Genomic DNA, 17224 nt, shown 5'->3' with positions numbered 1-17224 from the left:
AAATAGGAAAACTCCTTGACACTAAAGGCTGTTGAGAATAGGAATGAGCTGAAAGATCAGTCTTTAGTGAAAACTTCATTTCTTTGAGTGTGTTCTTCTAATTGAATAGCTCACATTCTGTATAGCATTCTACAATGTAGGAAGCTCTTTAACAAAACTAACACATGGGTCTGAATTTATTGTGAAGCTTACTTGATAAGGTGATATCATCCATCTTACCCTTTAGCCTTGATTTCTTTTTTTCCACAAATGAGTTGCCATTTAACAGATGTAGGTCTCGAAGTCATAAAGCTATTTAGCACGAAGCGTTTAAATGCCTCCCTTTTTTTAGGGGGTATTTTGTGATGACAAGATAGGTTGTTCTAATCCACCTGTCTTTGCCATGATCCTAAAATAATATTAGTAGAGTTGCCATTATAACATGACCCATTAAATGCTGAAAAATTACATATAGAAGGTACGTCCTACATCACATGGTCCTTTATATTGTTTAATCTGGTGCCATCAAAACATAGCACCTCCCCCAGAGAAGAAATAAATCAAGTATGTTCAGTAGCAGTAGATGAAAGAAAGCATTTTATTTCACATTTTTAGATGAGTTAAATTAAGGTGTTCATAAGTAAGACTTTTTTTTTTTTTAAACACCTCTGACCTTTTTGTAGATTCCTAGGTGTCCTTGAGAGGATAAAATGGTAGTAAACTATAAAGCTATTCTGTTTTGTGGGAAAGGTGTATCCTAAATTGGCCTAATAGTTCCGTAGACCAAGTTGCTGGGTGTGAGGTTTAAGTATTTCATTGTTAATATGCTTTTTAATCATGGTTAAAAAAAAAAAAAAAAACCAAGCTTCTGTGCCTCTCGGGTTCAGTATGATGGTGTATTTACTATGATACTGATGTAGCTGCTATCACGTTATTTCTGTGTCTTAATGGCTTATTGTCTAGGCAAAACCTTTTCTGAGCATTTGTTTCTTCATCCAAGTGCCAATGTGAATTTAAATTTGGGGGATTACAATAGGTAATCTTTCCAACTTTTAAACGAGGTGATTTGGGAAGAACTACCTAAGTGTGATACAAATGTGACAGTCGTAGGAGCTGCACCATTTTGTATTTCTCTTTAGAAGCCATCTGTTAATTGGTGGGCAAATTGCCCTGTGGTTTCAGAGTGGTTTGCTGTAACATAAGCTGTCCCTTAGCAAAAGCAAAATGGGTATTTATTTCCCTCAAAGTACCTCATTGACTTAATTTGTGGCTGTGGTTCCTGTCCGACCCACAGCCTTGACAACTTCTGCCAAGCACTACTCCCCTTCCTCTGTCTGTTATGTTCCATTGGGGTTCTTTCTCCTCTACTGCTTCAGGGCAGCTTTCCTGTGGTCCTTGAAGCTATGTGTGCAGTGTCTAAATAGGTTTCCGTTATGCTCAGCAATTATATCCCAACCTGCCCAAACACAATTGGGCCATTTGGGTATTTCTCCTAGGCATAAAAAAATCACGCTTTTGTGAGACTATTTTAAATTTATGGGGAGGGGAAAAAATGTTCCTCCTGCCCTCTTGAAAATGTAACTGCCTCTCTTCATTAAATATAAACTAAGCAAAATGTTCTACACAAAGAGAAAGAAAATCACATGTTATTTATACCTAAATCTTTGTGTCGAATGGGGACAGTGAACGTCCTTTGGAAATTTACTTCCTTTATCTTTCTAAAAATATCACTAATTTAATTCTGCTCTTTCTTTGACATGAAAGGAACTAAAGTGGACACTTGTCCCCAGGTGGATGCCTTGTATATATCACTTTGTAGCAGTCACTTTAAGGTGAAATGTTTTACTTTATTGAAACCTTCCTGATATTGTGATGCTCTCCACTGTTCCCTTCCTAGTGACCCAACCACCTTCCCTCCCTCACTCTTTTTTAACTTGATGTCACCATATGATACATGATGGGGTCATTTAGTAGTTATGTATAATATTATAACTCACACACAAAATGTCAAATAAGGTTTATTGCTTATGGTAGTTTTTGCCTATTTATGGTGTTATTAGTACTATCTCTCCACTTATAATAGCAGTTTAACTGGAGGAAGAAAGCATTCAAGTCCACACAGTTTTGCAGATATACAAAGGAGGCCTCAGAAACTCATAAGCCTTCACTGGGGCAGTTACCTTGGGCTTTGATTTTTGAAGGTCGGAGTCATTCTTAACTGTTAAACATGTAATGAATGAATACATGTAAGTATATGGGGTTGGTGCACTGTATTAATCTTTGGGTATTAACCTGTAATTTAAAAGGGTCCTTGCTCTCTTGTTACTTTTAAACAGGTAAAAAGCTGTCATGCCAAGGAAATGCAGACCCTCCAGGGTCTGCCTGCCTTACCTTTCCTTTCTGGCCCTTTCTGTGGAAGGTCAATTGAAGGTAAAACATATGTGGTCCAGAAGTTCAGTTTAAGGAAATGTGGACTTGTATCTTTTGAGCCTTTTATGTTCCTTATGAGCCAAGAGTACATTTGACAGAGACTTGGAGAAACGCAGCAAGGGGTGTGCCTTGGAATGGGAAGATCTGGGTTGGGTTATCTGGATAGAAGTTAGCCATTGAGGATTGGGGCAGTTTGCAGGGACTTGATGTAGGCTTTTCATCCTCTGACTTCTGTTGTTTTAGTTCCCATTGGTCCTAGATCAGCACTTGGGATTTTCTTGGTCTCTCCCTGGTTCTGTCTGGGGCCTGTCTCTCTGTTCAGTGTCCCTTACTGCTTGGTGCAACCTGTAGTTTGGCCACTTTACAGAGTCATGTGGTGCAGCTCTGCTCTTAGGGTGAAGTCAGTTCAAGTATCTCTACACAGACCACGAGCTGTGCAGGGTGACTTGGGCCTGAGTGTCGCCAAGCTTCTGCACAAATGCCACCTTCTTTATATTCCTATTTCCTTAGTTTCTCTGTTAGGAAAAGCCTGAATTCCATCTCTGTCTTGACACATTTCAGAGTTGATTTTTCAAGTTCATCCTTGGTTATGCCTGAAACCCCAGTGGTTAACCTGACTTGTTCCGAGTTCATTAGATGCCTGCACACCCCTTGTTTACATTTCTGAGCATCTTAGAGGGCAGGGACCATGTGGTATTGATCCCACCTTCTTTTCTACAGCCAGGAAACCATACTATGCGTATGAAAGCATTTTACTGCAATCTGCTGAGGAGAGAAGTGTCTTGTGTGGGAGACGGTTTTGGCAGTAGTGGAACATGTTTGTCTTTAGCCATAAGAATTACTTTCTGAGTTTCTGGAAAAGGAGTATGTAAATCAAGACCCATTTTAAATGAATCTTGTTATAATGCAGTTATTTCCCATGTATCTGTTTTGTAATGATGAATATGTTTTGAGGGCTTAAATGGTCTGCTCTCCTACAGGAAAATATTCCTTTCAAAAGGTATTTTTCTTTCATATGTGGTCTCTTCGTGGATTAAGAAGGAACTGTGAAGTTTCAGTTAATTGATTATATGACAGTGAACAAGAAGTAAAATGCAGGTTTATTTGAAGATTATAAGTATTCTGATTGGAAAATTGTGATCTTTAGATGCATAGGACTCTGCCTCAAACTAATTCCCAAGCTTGGTCAAAGGCAATGCAGTGTACACTGGGAAGACCAAGTTTGGAAAGTTCAGATCTGGCTTTGAAACCTCTCTGCCATTTACTAGCTAGCTTTGTGTCTTTGAGCAAGTTAATTAGTGTCTCTGAACTTCTAGATTTATATCTGTAAAGTAGGTACATATATATTTACTCTGCTCTGTTAGAATGAATAGTATATGAATTATAAGGATCACGATTTGCTTGATGTGTTAAGTAGCAGTATTTTGCTTTCAGGCAGCTAGAGAAGTGCGTATGGGACATAGGGAATGCACTTTTCCTCACAAACTTACTGACCTTTTCCATACTGGAAAATTTGGGCTGTTGAACCTTTAACTTTTGGATGAGAAATATTTGGGGTAAAAGTAACAACAACATATATTTAAGAAGAAAATTGATCTCTAACAAAAATTCTTTATCATGTGGACCTGGTGGGTTTTATGTAATGTTTCCCATTCTTCTGGACAAGAGAGGGACCTCTGTATAGGGGTTTGTGAGACTCTGGTATAATTTCAAAAAAGGGCACCGAGCTAATTATAGTGCTTAGGATCTTTAAATGTTTTTTCTTGGAATATCTTCATTTAAAAAAAAAAAAAAAAAAAAAAACCACCCAAAAAACGATGTCTTACAGAGAGAAAGAAACACACGGAACCTGTGCTGCTGCTTAATGGACTGCTCGCTGGTCCCTTTGAATGTGTGCATGTGCCCATATGAAGATTGACACCAGCTGGTAGTGCAGGCAACAGCAGATGCCCTTTTTACTACCACATTTGTTAACTGGTTTCCTTCTTTACACAGTACTATTTTGAGGAATACAGATCCTTTGCCCTCATCCCAAATGATATTTACTTGAATAACTCCATTGCCTTTCAAGTAAGCACAGGATAAATCAGATAACTTAAGTTTGTGGTGGTGGTGGGGTCTGGATCAACATTATGATCATTCATTATGATCAACAAACAAGTGAGAACATTGTAGTGGGCCCAGACCTTTAACTGAAAGTAGATTGTGCATCAGCCTGGAATTGTTGTTGGTGTCCTAACTTTCTTTGAACTGTAGGGTTTTTCTGGCTACCTGCCAGCTTTTTGGCTTTTGCTCGCATCATGGTGGCAGCAGTGTCTGAAGGTAGAACTGCTGATTTTTCTTTTTGAACAACCACTTAATAAGTAAAAAGACCTGGCTTTGGTTTTGGTGCTGGGATGCTCCGCCACTTCACGCCCATTCAAGCTAGAGAATCTGCTCCAAGTCAAGAGTCTGATCCTAAGACATATGTGCCAAAAGGAGTTGGTTTATTTTCTCACTTCCTGCAAAGATAATTTTTCATAATCTTCCGCTTGGATGTAAGACATCTTAGTACCCAGTGCAATACTTGATGAGAATTTAGAGAATTTAATATGCTGTTTCTGTTCTCGATAGCCTAAGACTGAGTTGTGTGGGAGTTCTTAATGTTGTCTGGAAACGTGATATATTAAGAACCCACAGTTTTGCCAACTTAAGCAAGGTCACACTGCATTGCCAGCAAATTCATAATTACTGGGACTGGAACTATAGGAAATAGAACTTTACCAGTTGCATAATCAGGGGACAGATATGGCCATTAAAATGAACTTGAAGGGAAAGTGCCGTGGTGCTGAGGACATAACTGCTCCCTCTAGAACTAGGGTGCTTAGGTAATTTACCAAATGACCACTATTTACGACTCCTATTTCAGCAGAAAAGTTAAAATTTAAACTCTTCCATGTATCTGACATTCTGAATATCATTTGAAAATGTTAGGTCCTTCAGTCTGAGGCCAGCTTTGTTAGCATAGGGGTAGAAGATGAGTCTTTGAGTGAGCCATCTGTTTTCTGTATTATGTGAGTCTCTAGGTTGAATTCTGTATCCTTGTGATAATCCCCATTAATATCCTTTGGGAAGTTGGTAAAAATGCTTCCAGCATTCAGAGAGGCTGGTGTGCACTGTAGTAATAGGAGCTTGCCAGTCTTCTACCTCACCATTTGATCTTACTTATTAGAGGGCAGCAAGGAGGAAGTGTTTAATGTGACCTGAACTGGTTGAGTGTTTAAATGGAAGGACCCAGGGCATCTGGCATACTGCATTGGAGGAGACTCCAGCTAAGTCAGGAATTAAAATTTGGAGAGAAACGTGACTACAGAGGATTGCATCCCTCTGTTCTTGTAAAGATTCTCTCAAACCTTTCCCCTGTTGTGTGGTACGCACATGTTTTGCTGTATATCAGATCCGAACTATTAAGAAAGCTCCTTGGTAAAGTCTGGAGCACACTGCTCTGGTGCCAGAGTTATAGTGCACAGCCTGTCTGAACAGACATACATAATGGGTGCCCAGGAACAGAAAGTCCATCTGAAAAATGACAGCATATTTGTAACTTTATTGTGTGTTTGGGGGAGGAAGAAAGAAGGATGTTACAATGAGAGAATTAAATCTTTGTTAAAAACATAAAAATTTTTTCTTCAGAAATCAGAATTTACCCAAAGCAAGTTATTTGCCCCTTTTTTGTTGTTAAGGTGTGCAGCTTTATATGGGGGTTGTGTTTGGAGACAGCAGATCTTTTCATTTTTTTTTCCCCCAAGTATTATTGGACCTCGGGTTGCAAGAGTCTTGCTTGACACACAGGACCATAGATGACCTGTTTCTGATAACTGTGGAATTTAAAAAAAGATTCATGCTGCTTTTATTCTTTTATTTCATAAAACATTACTACTGCTCTAAATGAAATAATAGATACACATCAATCAGTGTAGTCACCTTTTATTGTTGATTCAACTACCAGGTTTTTACAGAATTCACTCTGCATTTTATTTGACTTGTGCATGAATAGTCTCGGCAGACTTAATTATATTAGTGAAAAAGCACTTTCAACAAAATTATATGCTGACATCCCATAATTCATACTTACAGATTTGTGAAACAGATTTATGTAAATCTATCAAATTACTCTAGATGACATTATTTTTCAAAATTGAGATTTCATTTTAACAGTATTTATAGAAAAATTTTATATGAAAAATTTTACATGAACTATTTAAAAAAAATATCACTCCCTTAAGAAGACAGAATACTGTAACATTTTAGCATCTTGTCTCTCTCCACCTGTACTCTAAAACACCTATATAGGGACACAGGGAACATATTTATAGGGGCAACTCTCTCCTAAACCATAAGCTCCTGGAAGGCAGGTGCTGCTGTTTCTTCCATTTGTTCATCCTCCTTTCATTTATTCAGTCACTGAACATTGACTTAATAAAGTACATACTAGGGCTGCCTTTGTCAGGAACTGGGCTCAGCCTGCCCTTGCTCAGCAGTCCAGTGGGATGGGCGACATCCAGATTAAGTCACTACATATACATAGTAAAAGTTAAAATCAGGGGCTGTGAGAGGACTAGGGAGGAGTATTAAAGAGTGTACGTTTGAATAGGACAGGTTATGGCAGGAAAGGGTCTCAGAAAAAGTCTCATAGGACATGTGACAGTTGGCCAGCTCTGGATATCTGTTCCAGGCACTGGGAACTGAATGTGTACTTCAGGGCGCAGGTTTAGTGGAAGGTGAGCTAAGATTGGAAGTAAGCAAGAAGCCTGCAATGACTGGAGGCCAGAGCAAGGTCAGAGTTGTGTTTTAGGAAGGTCACCCAGAAATTATATAGTGGAGGATGGCTGGTTTTAGAGTTACTAGGAGCTTAGGGAAGGGGTGATTGATTGCTTGGGATAGTGAACAGTAATCCAATCAGAATAATAGATGAGAAGGGATGTTAATGGCAGAGGAGAAGCACCTTCTGCTGGTTGAACTGGCAGAACGTTGATAGCTGCATGGTAGAACTTTGAAGGATGTCTGCTTGCACACCTTGGTGGTTAGTCTGTGGGCTGCTTCCTTCAAATCTCTGATTATGGTATTTTAATAGCAGCCCTGCCCCTCCTTCTACTCCCCACTTGCATCTCTCGTTTCTTATTTCCCCTTATTCTTTAACTTTCACTGTTGCTCTGTAGAATTTGTTCATTTGCCTCCCTGTCTCACGTTGCAAACTTTTATGAAGAGGAGCTTCTTGAGTCCTCAGGGTCTAGCAAAGAGTAGGCCTCCCATAATCCTTGAATAGATGGATGCTTAATGCAGGTGAGAAATATGTAGGGTAACTTTTTCCCACAATTTCATGTTCAGAAGCACCTCATTTAATATTGGTTGAATAAAGTTAATGTGCCAGGTTTATAATCAAGAATTATGACAATCTATTGCCTTTAGCTTTAGACCAGAGGGGGTAATTTGATATTCTGAACATCGGTAGTAATTTTAAATAGAAAAGACTAAATAAAGTGACCTTTCAATGAAACAGGTCCAGAAGATTGTGTGTTTTTAATTAAAATATGCAATTAAATTTTTAATTAAAGTGTGCTATTAAAAGCAATGTAGGTGGCAAGGGAATGGCCGATGCTTTGAATTACGCACAGTTTGGGATAAATTGGCATTTGCTGTGTTTCCCACAGTAGCACTGTGTCACTAAACAGATTCCCTTCTTGTTTTGTTTTTGTGCTCTGACCCTGTGTAGCTCATGATGGTCCTGAGTCCCTTTCAGAGGCCTGAGGGGTGTTGAGGGACTGTGTTCACTTGACTGATTCTAAGCAACGTGTTCATTATAACAGTTCTCCTCGCCAGGGGCATTTAAAAAAAAAATGTTTTCCCGTATCTTTTGTGAAAAAGGGATTCTTTTCCTGTGACATGCATTTGAGAGCCTGTCAAAAGTCAGAGGTCGTATTATTCTTCAAGTAGCTTCCTCCATGGCAGAGTTCTAGAAGTGTAAAGGTCTAGGCCTTGGGTTAGTGGCTGCAGAATCCTTGAGATCAAGCGAGCACAGGTGGTTTATGAGGCTAGCCTGGGACAAGTGGTGTTGACCCTGTTCTTGATGTTCAGTTGCTAGGGAGATTTTTTTTTTTTCTTCTAAAGATGAGATTTATTTGTCTTAAAGCTCTTTTTTGGAAGAGCCATAGCTTTGTCATTTTAGTCAGAATTTTCTTTTAAGTCATGTTGGTTTCCATGATGGTTATATTTGGAATTTAAATGTAGAGTTTTATAAAATTTTTAAAGAAGTGTTTCTTGGTTTTAGGATTATCAATATGCACATTCTAAATTCAGAGTGAGTTGAAAAATAGATTTGGATGATACGGATCAATGGCACTTGGTTTCCAAGCTTTTCCTGGTGGCTCATGATGATGGGTAACTGATGAACAGGAGAGTGGGAAAGAGGATTCTGGCTAAGTGTCTTTTCCTTGGTGTTTAATTTTGATACTACTATTAGTTTTTTAAAGATCTGCATTCATTTATAACCAGAAATGTTTTACAAATTAAGATATAATTTATTGCTTGGTGTGATGATGCATGCCTATAATCCCAGCTGCTTGGGAGGTTGAGGTAGGAGGATTGAGAGTTCAAAGCCAGCGTCAGCAACTTAGTGAGGCCCTAAGCAACTCAGTGAGAATCATGTCTCTAAATAAAACACACAAAAAAAGGGCTGGGGATGTGACTTAGTGGTTAAGTGCCTCTGAATTCAGTCCCTGGTACCCTGCATGACACCTAACCCCGCAATATATTTTTGGGGTGTGTGTATTTGTGTCAAAAGAATGAAAAGTGGGCTTGGAAATCCATATATAGTGAAACTGGTATTTGCACAAAAATACACAGAAACTTGAGATTCTGGGTAACCAGTATTTTTTTTTTTTTGTAAGAAGATGCTTGGTGGCATTACAGGCATGTTGAAAGTACTTTAGATTCAGGGGAGAACACAGCAATTGATAGTCCTGGGTTACAAGGCCTTACATCACAACTTTATGCTTTTTCTTTTTGAATCATAGAAACAAATTGACCTTGCCAAGCTTTAGGTATAATTTTTACCTTTTTCTAAATATCAAACATGATTAATGTGAGACTACAACTGAACAGCAAATTATATGTAGCTGAAAGGTGAGAATGGGGAGAGTACTGTCTGTGATGATTTTGTATATTTTAGGCATCTAATAAATATTTGCTGACTTGGCTGACTTAAAACAAAAATCTATAAAGTTCAAAACTTCCTTGCATTTATATGCCAACATTTTAATTTAATATGCCAACAGTGGATTTAGAGTGCAGCCTTTTAGCAGTAGATAGCCTCTTTCATGTTATTTTGCGTAGGATAATAGTAAAATTTTGCTTCCTTTGAACACATTCTAATTGATGGATGGCACTTTTACTAATAATGCCATTAGTCAAATTAGAAAATTCTTACGAGAAGGAGAGGTTATTTGATGACAAATATTTGTTCGATATAGTCAGATTATAGGTTGTAGACATTTGATTTGTTTCCTAGCCATAATTGTGTGAGTCAAGTCAAAGACACATTCATGGATGGACTCTCTGACAGTGTATCAAAAGTAATACATTTGGTTAAATAAATTGTATCATTAAGCTTCTCATTGAGTCATTTAATAAATCTTTGATACCTGTAGCTTTGCTAAATGGAAAGACTCTGAGGCCAGCCTGGAAGGTAGCAAAGTGAGTACAAAACAGGTTTTTCACTTTATACAGTGATCCAGCCCCACCAGGCACTGCTGTGCCCCATACTGACCTTAGGAGGCCAGTGAACAGTTTCCTAAGTAATTCATAACATGAAGGGTTTAGGAAAAAAGCATCCATGTAGATCTTAAAAACGCAACTGGTAGCTGGATGCAGTGGTACACGCATGTAATTCTAGTGAGTCCTGTGGCTGAGACGGGAGAATCACAAGATTGAGGCCAGCTTCACCAACTTAGCGAGGCCCTAAGCAACTTAGCAAGGTCTCAAAATAAAGTACTGGGAATGTAGATCAGTGGTAAAGTGCCTCTGTGATCAATCTTTAGTCCCCACCTCCCCCCTTAATAAAAGGGGGGGCAGCTGGTGAAAGGTGGCCTTCTCTGTATAGTCACTTCACATGCCCAGACCATCTTCAGTATTGGGTCCCTCTCAGGATTTCCAGAAGCCCCCCTATAGCTGCCAGTTCTCAAAATTGTTGTACAGTAGAATCACTAAGATTTTAATTTAAAAAGTTGGTTCCCATACTTCATAATAGAATACTAAAATGAGAATCTCTGACTGTGGGATTCAGGCATCATTTTGCTTTTCAGGGTGTTCTGGATGATTCCAGTGTGCAGCTGAGGTTGAGAATGCACTGTGATTAGAAGGAGCTATAACGTGGGTGGAAGGGTAGTGTCAGTAGGTAGAAGAATTGGACTCTTTATGCGGTACAATGGATAATTTGGTTTATTTTGTCATAGAAGAGCAGTGAGACAAAACTACGCAATTGTGATATTTGTCTTGCCTTTTCCTTTTCCCATTATATTTATAGCACCTTCCCAATTAAACTTTGTTAGTACACTTAAAACTCTTTAACATGTAGTAGATAAATTTTCTTCATACTAATTTTTGATAGGGTGATTGACATTAATATTGAGTATCATCCTCACCACCTAAGTACCTAATTTGGTAGGAATTATTATCCTCATTTTAGAGATTAGGAAGCTGTGGTTCAGAGAGGTTAAGTAGCTTTTTCAAAGTCACACAATTGGTAAATGGGTGAGTTGAGATCAGAACTCGGGTGCATCTCTCTCCAAAGCCCATATTCATTCCATCGTTAGTTGGTTCCTTGAGAGTTTGTTGTGTTCTGCCAATTTGAATCTTGTTCACTGACAGTGGAACTGCAACACGTTTCATAAGAGGGATCCCTGCTTGCAGTAGACAAATGAACTGTCAAATTGGGAAAAAAAAAAAAAACCTGCATGCTTGAAAATACAATAGTTTAATTTGAGCCTTTTTTTTTTTTAAGAACTGTGAGTGAAATAAAACCTCTGAATTTTATTGCAAAGGAAACAAAATGAGCTGAGTTTTTAACTTTCTCCCTCCTCACTTTTTTTTTTTTTTTTGATATTGGGAAGAACTCTGAGGGTTTTTTTTTTTTTTTAATAATTTCTTTTTTTAGTTGTAGATGAACCCAATACCTTTTTTTTTTTTTCCTTATGTGGTGCTGAGGATCGAACCCAGTGCCTCATGCATGCTAGCCAAGCTCTCTGCCACTGATCCACAACTCCAGTCCTCCTCATTCTTTTTGAAAAACCAGAAGAAAATACATTTTGATAAAAAAGCTGTCCTAAATACCCATCTTCATAGCTACTTGGACTACAAGTGCCCCAATAAGGAGAAAACCTTTGCTTTACTATTCAACTGATGGAACAATAGTATTTAATAAAAGTGTTTGTACTTTCTAGGAATTGTTAATTGTCTAACCTTTCCTTACTCCCATGTTTGTCACCTGTATACTGCTTCACACCTTTTTAAACTGAGGAACTTTGCCTAAGGTGAATATTGAGACTTTGGGAGTGATGTGGCTTACCCATGTTTGATGCCTCCTATTTTTTGCAAGTTGGGGCATCATTGAGCCAGAGGCGAGAGGACCCAAATGATGGGGTGAAGAACGACGACTTGCTTTGAAGTAGTTCTTACTGTCAATGTCTTGTTTCTGTTTATGCTTTATTCTCCTTTCCAGCTGTTCTTGTCGGTTAGGATGTCCTCAGTAAAACCTCTGTGTCCGTGTTTTCTTGTATTCCTTACTAAATCATAAAAAAACCCTGTAGAAGATTTGAGTTTATTTGAATAAACCTTCCTCTACAATAAATGGGCATATGTGTATATGTATTCTTGTGTTGCTTAATGCTGGGGACACATTTTCAGAGATACATTATTAGATCTATCATCCTATGCATTCCATAGTGTATACTTATACAAACCTAGAAGGTATAGGTTAATCACATGATGTGGCCTCTTCATGCCATCAAAATGTGGAAAACCCAAGATGCAAGAGGCTGCTGCTGGCGTAACATGGCATACTGTTGTGTAGGAAACTGTTTATTTTAATAAATAGCCATATGCTCTAAAATAATGATTAAACACATAGGAAATGCTGAAATCGGTAACATAGTTTATTATCGTTGTCAAGTATTATGTACTGTTCATCATTGTACTGTACTTTTGTGAATGGTAGTGCAGTAAGTTGGTTTACACCAGCATCAGCACAAACATGAGTAATGCATTATGCTATGCTGTTATCATAGCTATAACACTATGTCACTAGGTGATAGAGATTTTCAACTCTTAGAAATTTTTTGTAGTTGTTTCCAGGATTGAACCTAGAGGTGCTCAACTACTGAGCCACATCTCTAGCCCTTTTATATATATTATTTGGAGACTGGGTCTCACTGAATTGCTTAGGGCCTCACTAAGTTGTTGAGGCTGGCTTTGAACTTGGCATCCTCCTGCCTCAGCCTCCCCAGCTACTGAGATTACAGGCGTGTGCCACCATGTCTGGCCTCTGTTAGAATCGTATGGGACCACCATCTCATATGTTAGTCCATCCTTGACTGAAATGTGGCATGTGACATCACGTACACACACAGTCTTTACTGTTCTAGACTCTGAAATAATTATACTTGTTAAATGTGCCCAGGTGCAGTTTACTACAGCATGCTGACAGATTCTTGGTTGATGTTTGTTTGCTACCTTCACATTTTATGGATAAGGAAACAGAAGCTGAAGAGGTCTTGCTGGTTACACCCTCTCAGTAGCTCCACAACGATCTGCACCTGTTTGCTGAAGCTGAATGTTGCCTCCCTGCTAGGGCACTCAGGCTTAGGCAGGCCCTGTGTACGGATGGAACTCCCCCTGGGATGTGTGCGGGGTTTTGTTTGTTTGTTTGTTTTAAATGGCACTGCTTGAAGAGTTCTGATATTTCAACTGCAAATACAGTAGACAGGAGTTGAAGAAAGACTGCACGTATAATTCTGTAAGAATGATGGAGAGTTCCTTTGAGAAAACATGCTGGTCAGTGGTGTAGAACTAATGTGTGCCTTTTTCCCCTTCCCTTCCATCAGGGCAGAGCTTGGGATATGGCTTTGTGAACTACATTGACCCCAAGGATGCAGAGAAAGCTATCAACACCCTGAATGGATTGAGACTTCAAACCAAAACAATAAAAGTATGTTTAAAGTTCTTTAAATCTGCTTGTAGAACAGAAGTTTAAAAAAATTAAGGTTTACTCATAGTCCTTTCCTGTATTTATTTTGGGCCCATACAAACACTTTTCTGGGAGACAGAATATTTTTGTTTGTAGCACAATGGGGAAACTTTATTAATGAATACTATATGTGATTGTAGTCATACATTAGCAAAGGCCCGAGTGGCTAAACAAGTACTTCATGAAGCCTACTGAATTAAATCTCCTTGCCTAAAGAGAATTACTTGCCAGATGACTTGAAAAATCCTTAGACTTGTCCTGAGTGCAGGGATTGGTAGTTGTGTTCTATAAAGGGTTTGCATGCAAGTGTAGCTTCTGTCACAATTTCTTGTCCTAGAATTTTCACAGTCTCTGCCCTGAAATCATGAAAGTAACTATAGACACTACATAAATGAATGTATGTGGCTGTATCTAAGAAAACTTTATGTATGGACACTGAAACTTGAATTTATATTTGTGTTTCACAAAGTTTTTCCCCCAAGTTAAAAAATGTAAAGAACATTCCTAGGTCACCAGTCATGCAAAAACAGGTAGCATTCTGGATTTGGTGGTTGGGCTGTGATCTAACTCTGTTCTAGTAGATTTCAGCTTGCTTTGAGGAAGGTGATTAGAAAGCTTACCTGATACATGGGCTATTTTTTCCTCTTATATTTTTATTTTCAAGACATATAGTAAATAATTTTGTGGATACTTCTCTGCTTTAGTGTGTTTTTGAAATTCTTATGTGGATTCTCTCTGGATAAGAAGTTGATCTAGTTTATAGTATAGATTTCTTTTCCTTTAGAAAATACAAGTGATGTTGCTTCTAGCAAATTGTTAGAACCCATACCGTCAATTTACTCTCCTGCCCAGTGTAGACATTGCCAATCAATCATGACACCCTTTCTCATTGAGTCTAGATGTGGCTCCCAAATATTTTTCAAAATAGTGTTCCAGACAACCTCTATCAATTGAATCAAGTTGGAACCTGTTTTCTACCAGTGATTTAAGAAATCAGCTCACACTATAGCCTGAAGTGGTGAGGGGAAGTTAGTCAAGGCTGACTGTGGCATTCATCTTGCTTAGAGACTTGTCTAGAAGATTTGTGCTCATTTTTTTCAGGTATCTGGAAATGCAGTGTCATCTTTGTGCTTAAAAGTTACTTATTTTAGAATTGTCAGTTAAGGTAATTTGTTAACCCTGGGTAGTTTTGACATCTTTTACTTTATATTTCTTGGCCCATAAAAAAACAAGTCCTGTCAGCTGTGTTTTTGCTAAAGAAAACTTCATGGTGGCTCCCAAATGCACTCAAATGTAAGGTGTCCAAGAATTCTGTGTGTTCCTTGGACTTTTTTTAATGAAGAAAAAGATTTTACCCTTAAGGCAGAAAATGAACTAGTTACTGTGTTATCAAGATTTGAAGGAAAATTAGATTTTTAATACAAAGATAATAAAGACTTAAGTTTCCTTTGAATTTTGTTAAAATCTAAATTGCTTTTTATGAATTGTTCACACCTTTTGTATTTTTTGTGCCAAGATATTAATCTTTTAATAATACTAATAAGTAATAGTCAATATTATATATGATATATATATATATATATAAAATATATATATACACACACACACATATGTATATATATGAAGGACATCCAGCATCTAGTTGTCTATAGACTGTTTTGTCTACTCTTTCCTGCATATCTGTGCAGGTATCCCCTTCCCCAGCTTAAATTAGCAGGAGTCCTGGATATCGGTGTGTCTTAGGCTGAGGACCTGAGATGTGGTTAAGACAAGCCTGGGATGTATGGTTGAAATGGCTGTGCCCAGGAAACACCCTTTTCTGCACTCCAGACAAGTCATCCTCATTTCATTTTTAGTTCTTTTGCATACATCCCAACTGCTGTAATGATTCAGAATAAGGTAGAAATGCAGAGGAAACTGATCCCCCTAAGAGAAATGTCCAAGGTTTTCAAGAGACCATTGATGACAGCTGCTTACTTACTGTCCATGATCCAGACTTCTTTCTTCAGAGCCCAACTGCTTGGGCTGAAAATGTGGAAGAAAGGACAGTAATGTCTTGTGGCTTTTATACTGTGACATCTGCTATTCCTCTTCTGATTTTCTGAAATGCGGGTGGGGTGATGGGTGAGCAGCAGGCTACTACTTTCCCCACCCCCATTTGGTTCCTGTAAAAATATCAGATATCAGCTGGTATCCTCAATTTGGCCCAGATTCCACTGAGAGGCAAAGCAGACCACTTTCCAAAAGTCTATATCACCAATTTTGCCTTTTTTTTTTCATTTTTCCCCTTAGTTTGAATTAGACAGGTCCTGTGTATTACTGCAAAGGTCTTGAGACAGATTTTTTAAGTGTTCACAGCTATAAGTACCTTTTGCAAGCTGTATTTCTTTCCAGTCCTGGGGATGCTGTTTCATAAGTTAGTCTCTTTTTCTCTTCTCTCGTCCATCCTGATGATGGCTGTCAGGCTAATCTTTAAAAATACCACTATCCTCTAGTTACTCCTCAGAAGGAATTTTGTCATGTTCTTGTTTCACCACATCATTTGGCTCAGTTTTGGGGACTTGTCGCCAGTGCCGTTGCTGTTCTCCAATGTAGTAACACTAACTCTTCCCTTGCAAGTGGCTCTCTTCCCAGTCTCTGTGTGTATGCTCTTGGGGCTCCCACTTCCTGGTGCACCCTTTCCCGTTCATTTTTGGTTGAGTTGCAGCTGTCCATCTTTTGGAGCCCATCAGAAGTCCCACCTGCAGCTGCTGCCTTGCTGAGTTGTTCCAACTCATGCTGGGTCCCTTCTTGGTATTTTTTTTTCCATGAGGAGCCACAGAAATTTTGGAATCATGTTGTGGTTTAGGTATAAGCATTATTTTCTGTCCCCAATAAGAGTAAAGACCATGGTACTCTTAAAACACCAGGCACAAAACTGACTCAAATATTTGTCTTCTGATACCTACATCAAAATTCTCGCCCATAGCACCATGCATTATTTCAGAAAGTAGCAGCTTATTTTTATTTATCAGTATACAAGTGTTTGAGTACCCCTTGAGTTTAGAATTAGACACAAGAAATACCACTTAACAGTTAGCATGACTTTGGTAAAATTCCTGGTTATTGGAATATTGAAATAGTGAATCAAGTGCTGTGAACGGTGGTTTATTTAGCAGTTTCTCCTGGGGCTTCCTAACAGCATCAGCACAGTAGGGCTTCGGGTAATAGATGGGATGTTGAATAAATGACACGTACTTGCTGTTTCTGCAGTGAGTTGAGCAAAGTCCCTCAGGTACTGTGTGATCCTAAAGCAGTTGTTCCCAGACTTGGTTACATGATAATCACATGGGCAGTGAGAGAAATACAGGTTGCAGGACCCACTTCAGCTCTATTAGGTCATCTCCAGATGAGATTTAGGAAAGGATTGGTTGGTGGGTTTATACTGGGGGTTAAACCCCCACGGGATTCTACCACTGAGCTACATCCTCAGCTCTTTCTGTTTTGAAACAGGATTTTTTCTAAATCATCCAGGCTGGATTCCACTTGCCTTCTTCT

The 17224-nt window shown here is 38.6% G+C and overlaps 1 protein-coding gene across 6 annotated transcripts in view; it reads left to right on the top strand.

Moving 5' to 3' along the window:
• Elavl2 (ELAV like RNA binding protein 2) overlaps positions 1-17224 on the top strand; it is a 67975-nt gene that overhangs the window by 18565 nt on the left and 32186 nt on the right. For all 6 annotated transcript variants that reach the window (XM_027930915.3, XM_027930912.3, XM_027930917.3 and 3 more), the window contains exon 3: positions 13545-13648. In XM_027930915.3, coding sequence (XP_027786716.1) covers positions 13545-13648 — 104 coding nt within the window. The remainder of the gene's footprint in view (positions 1-13544; positions 13649-17224) is intronic.

The sequence above is a fragment of the Marmota flaviventris genome, chromosome 13 (assembly GCF_047511675.1).
Source record: "Marmota flaviventris isolate mMarFla1 chromosome 13, mMarFla1.hap1, whole genome shotgun sequence".
NCBI classification, from domain to species: Eukaryota; Metazoa; Chordata; class Mammalia; order Rodentia; family Sciuridae; genus Marmota; species Marmota flaviventris.
This window is presented reverse-complemented; position numbering and strand designations above follow the sequence as displayed.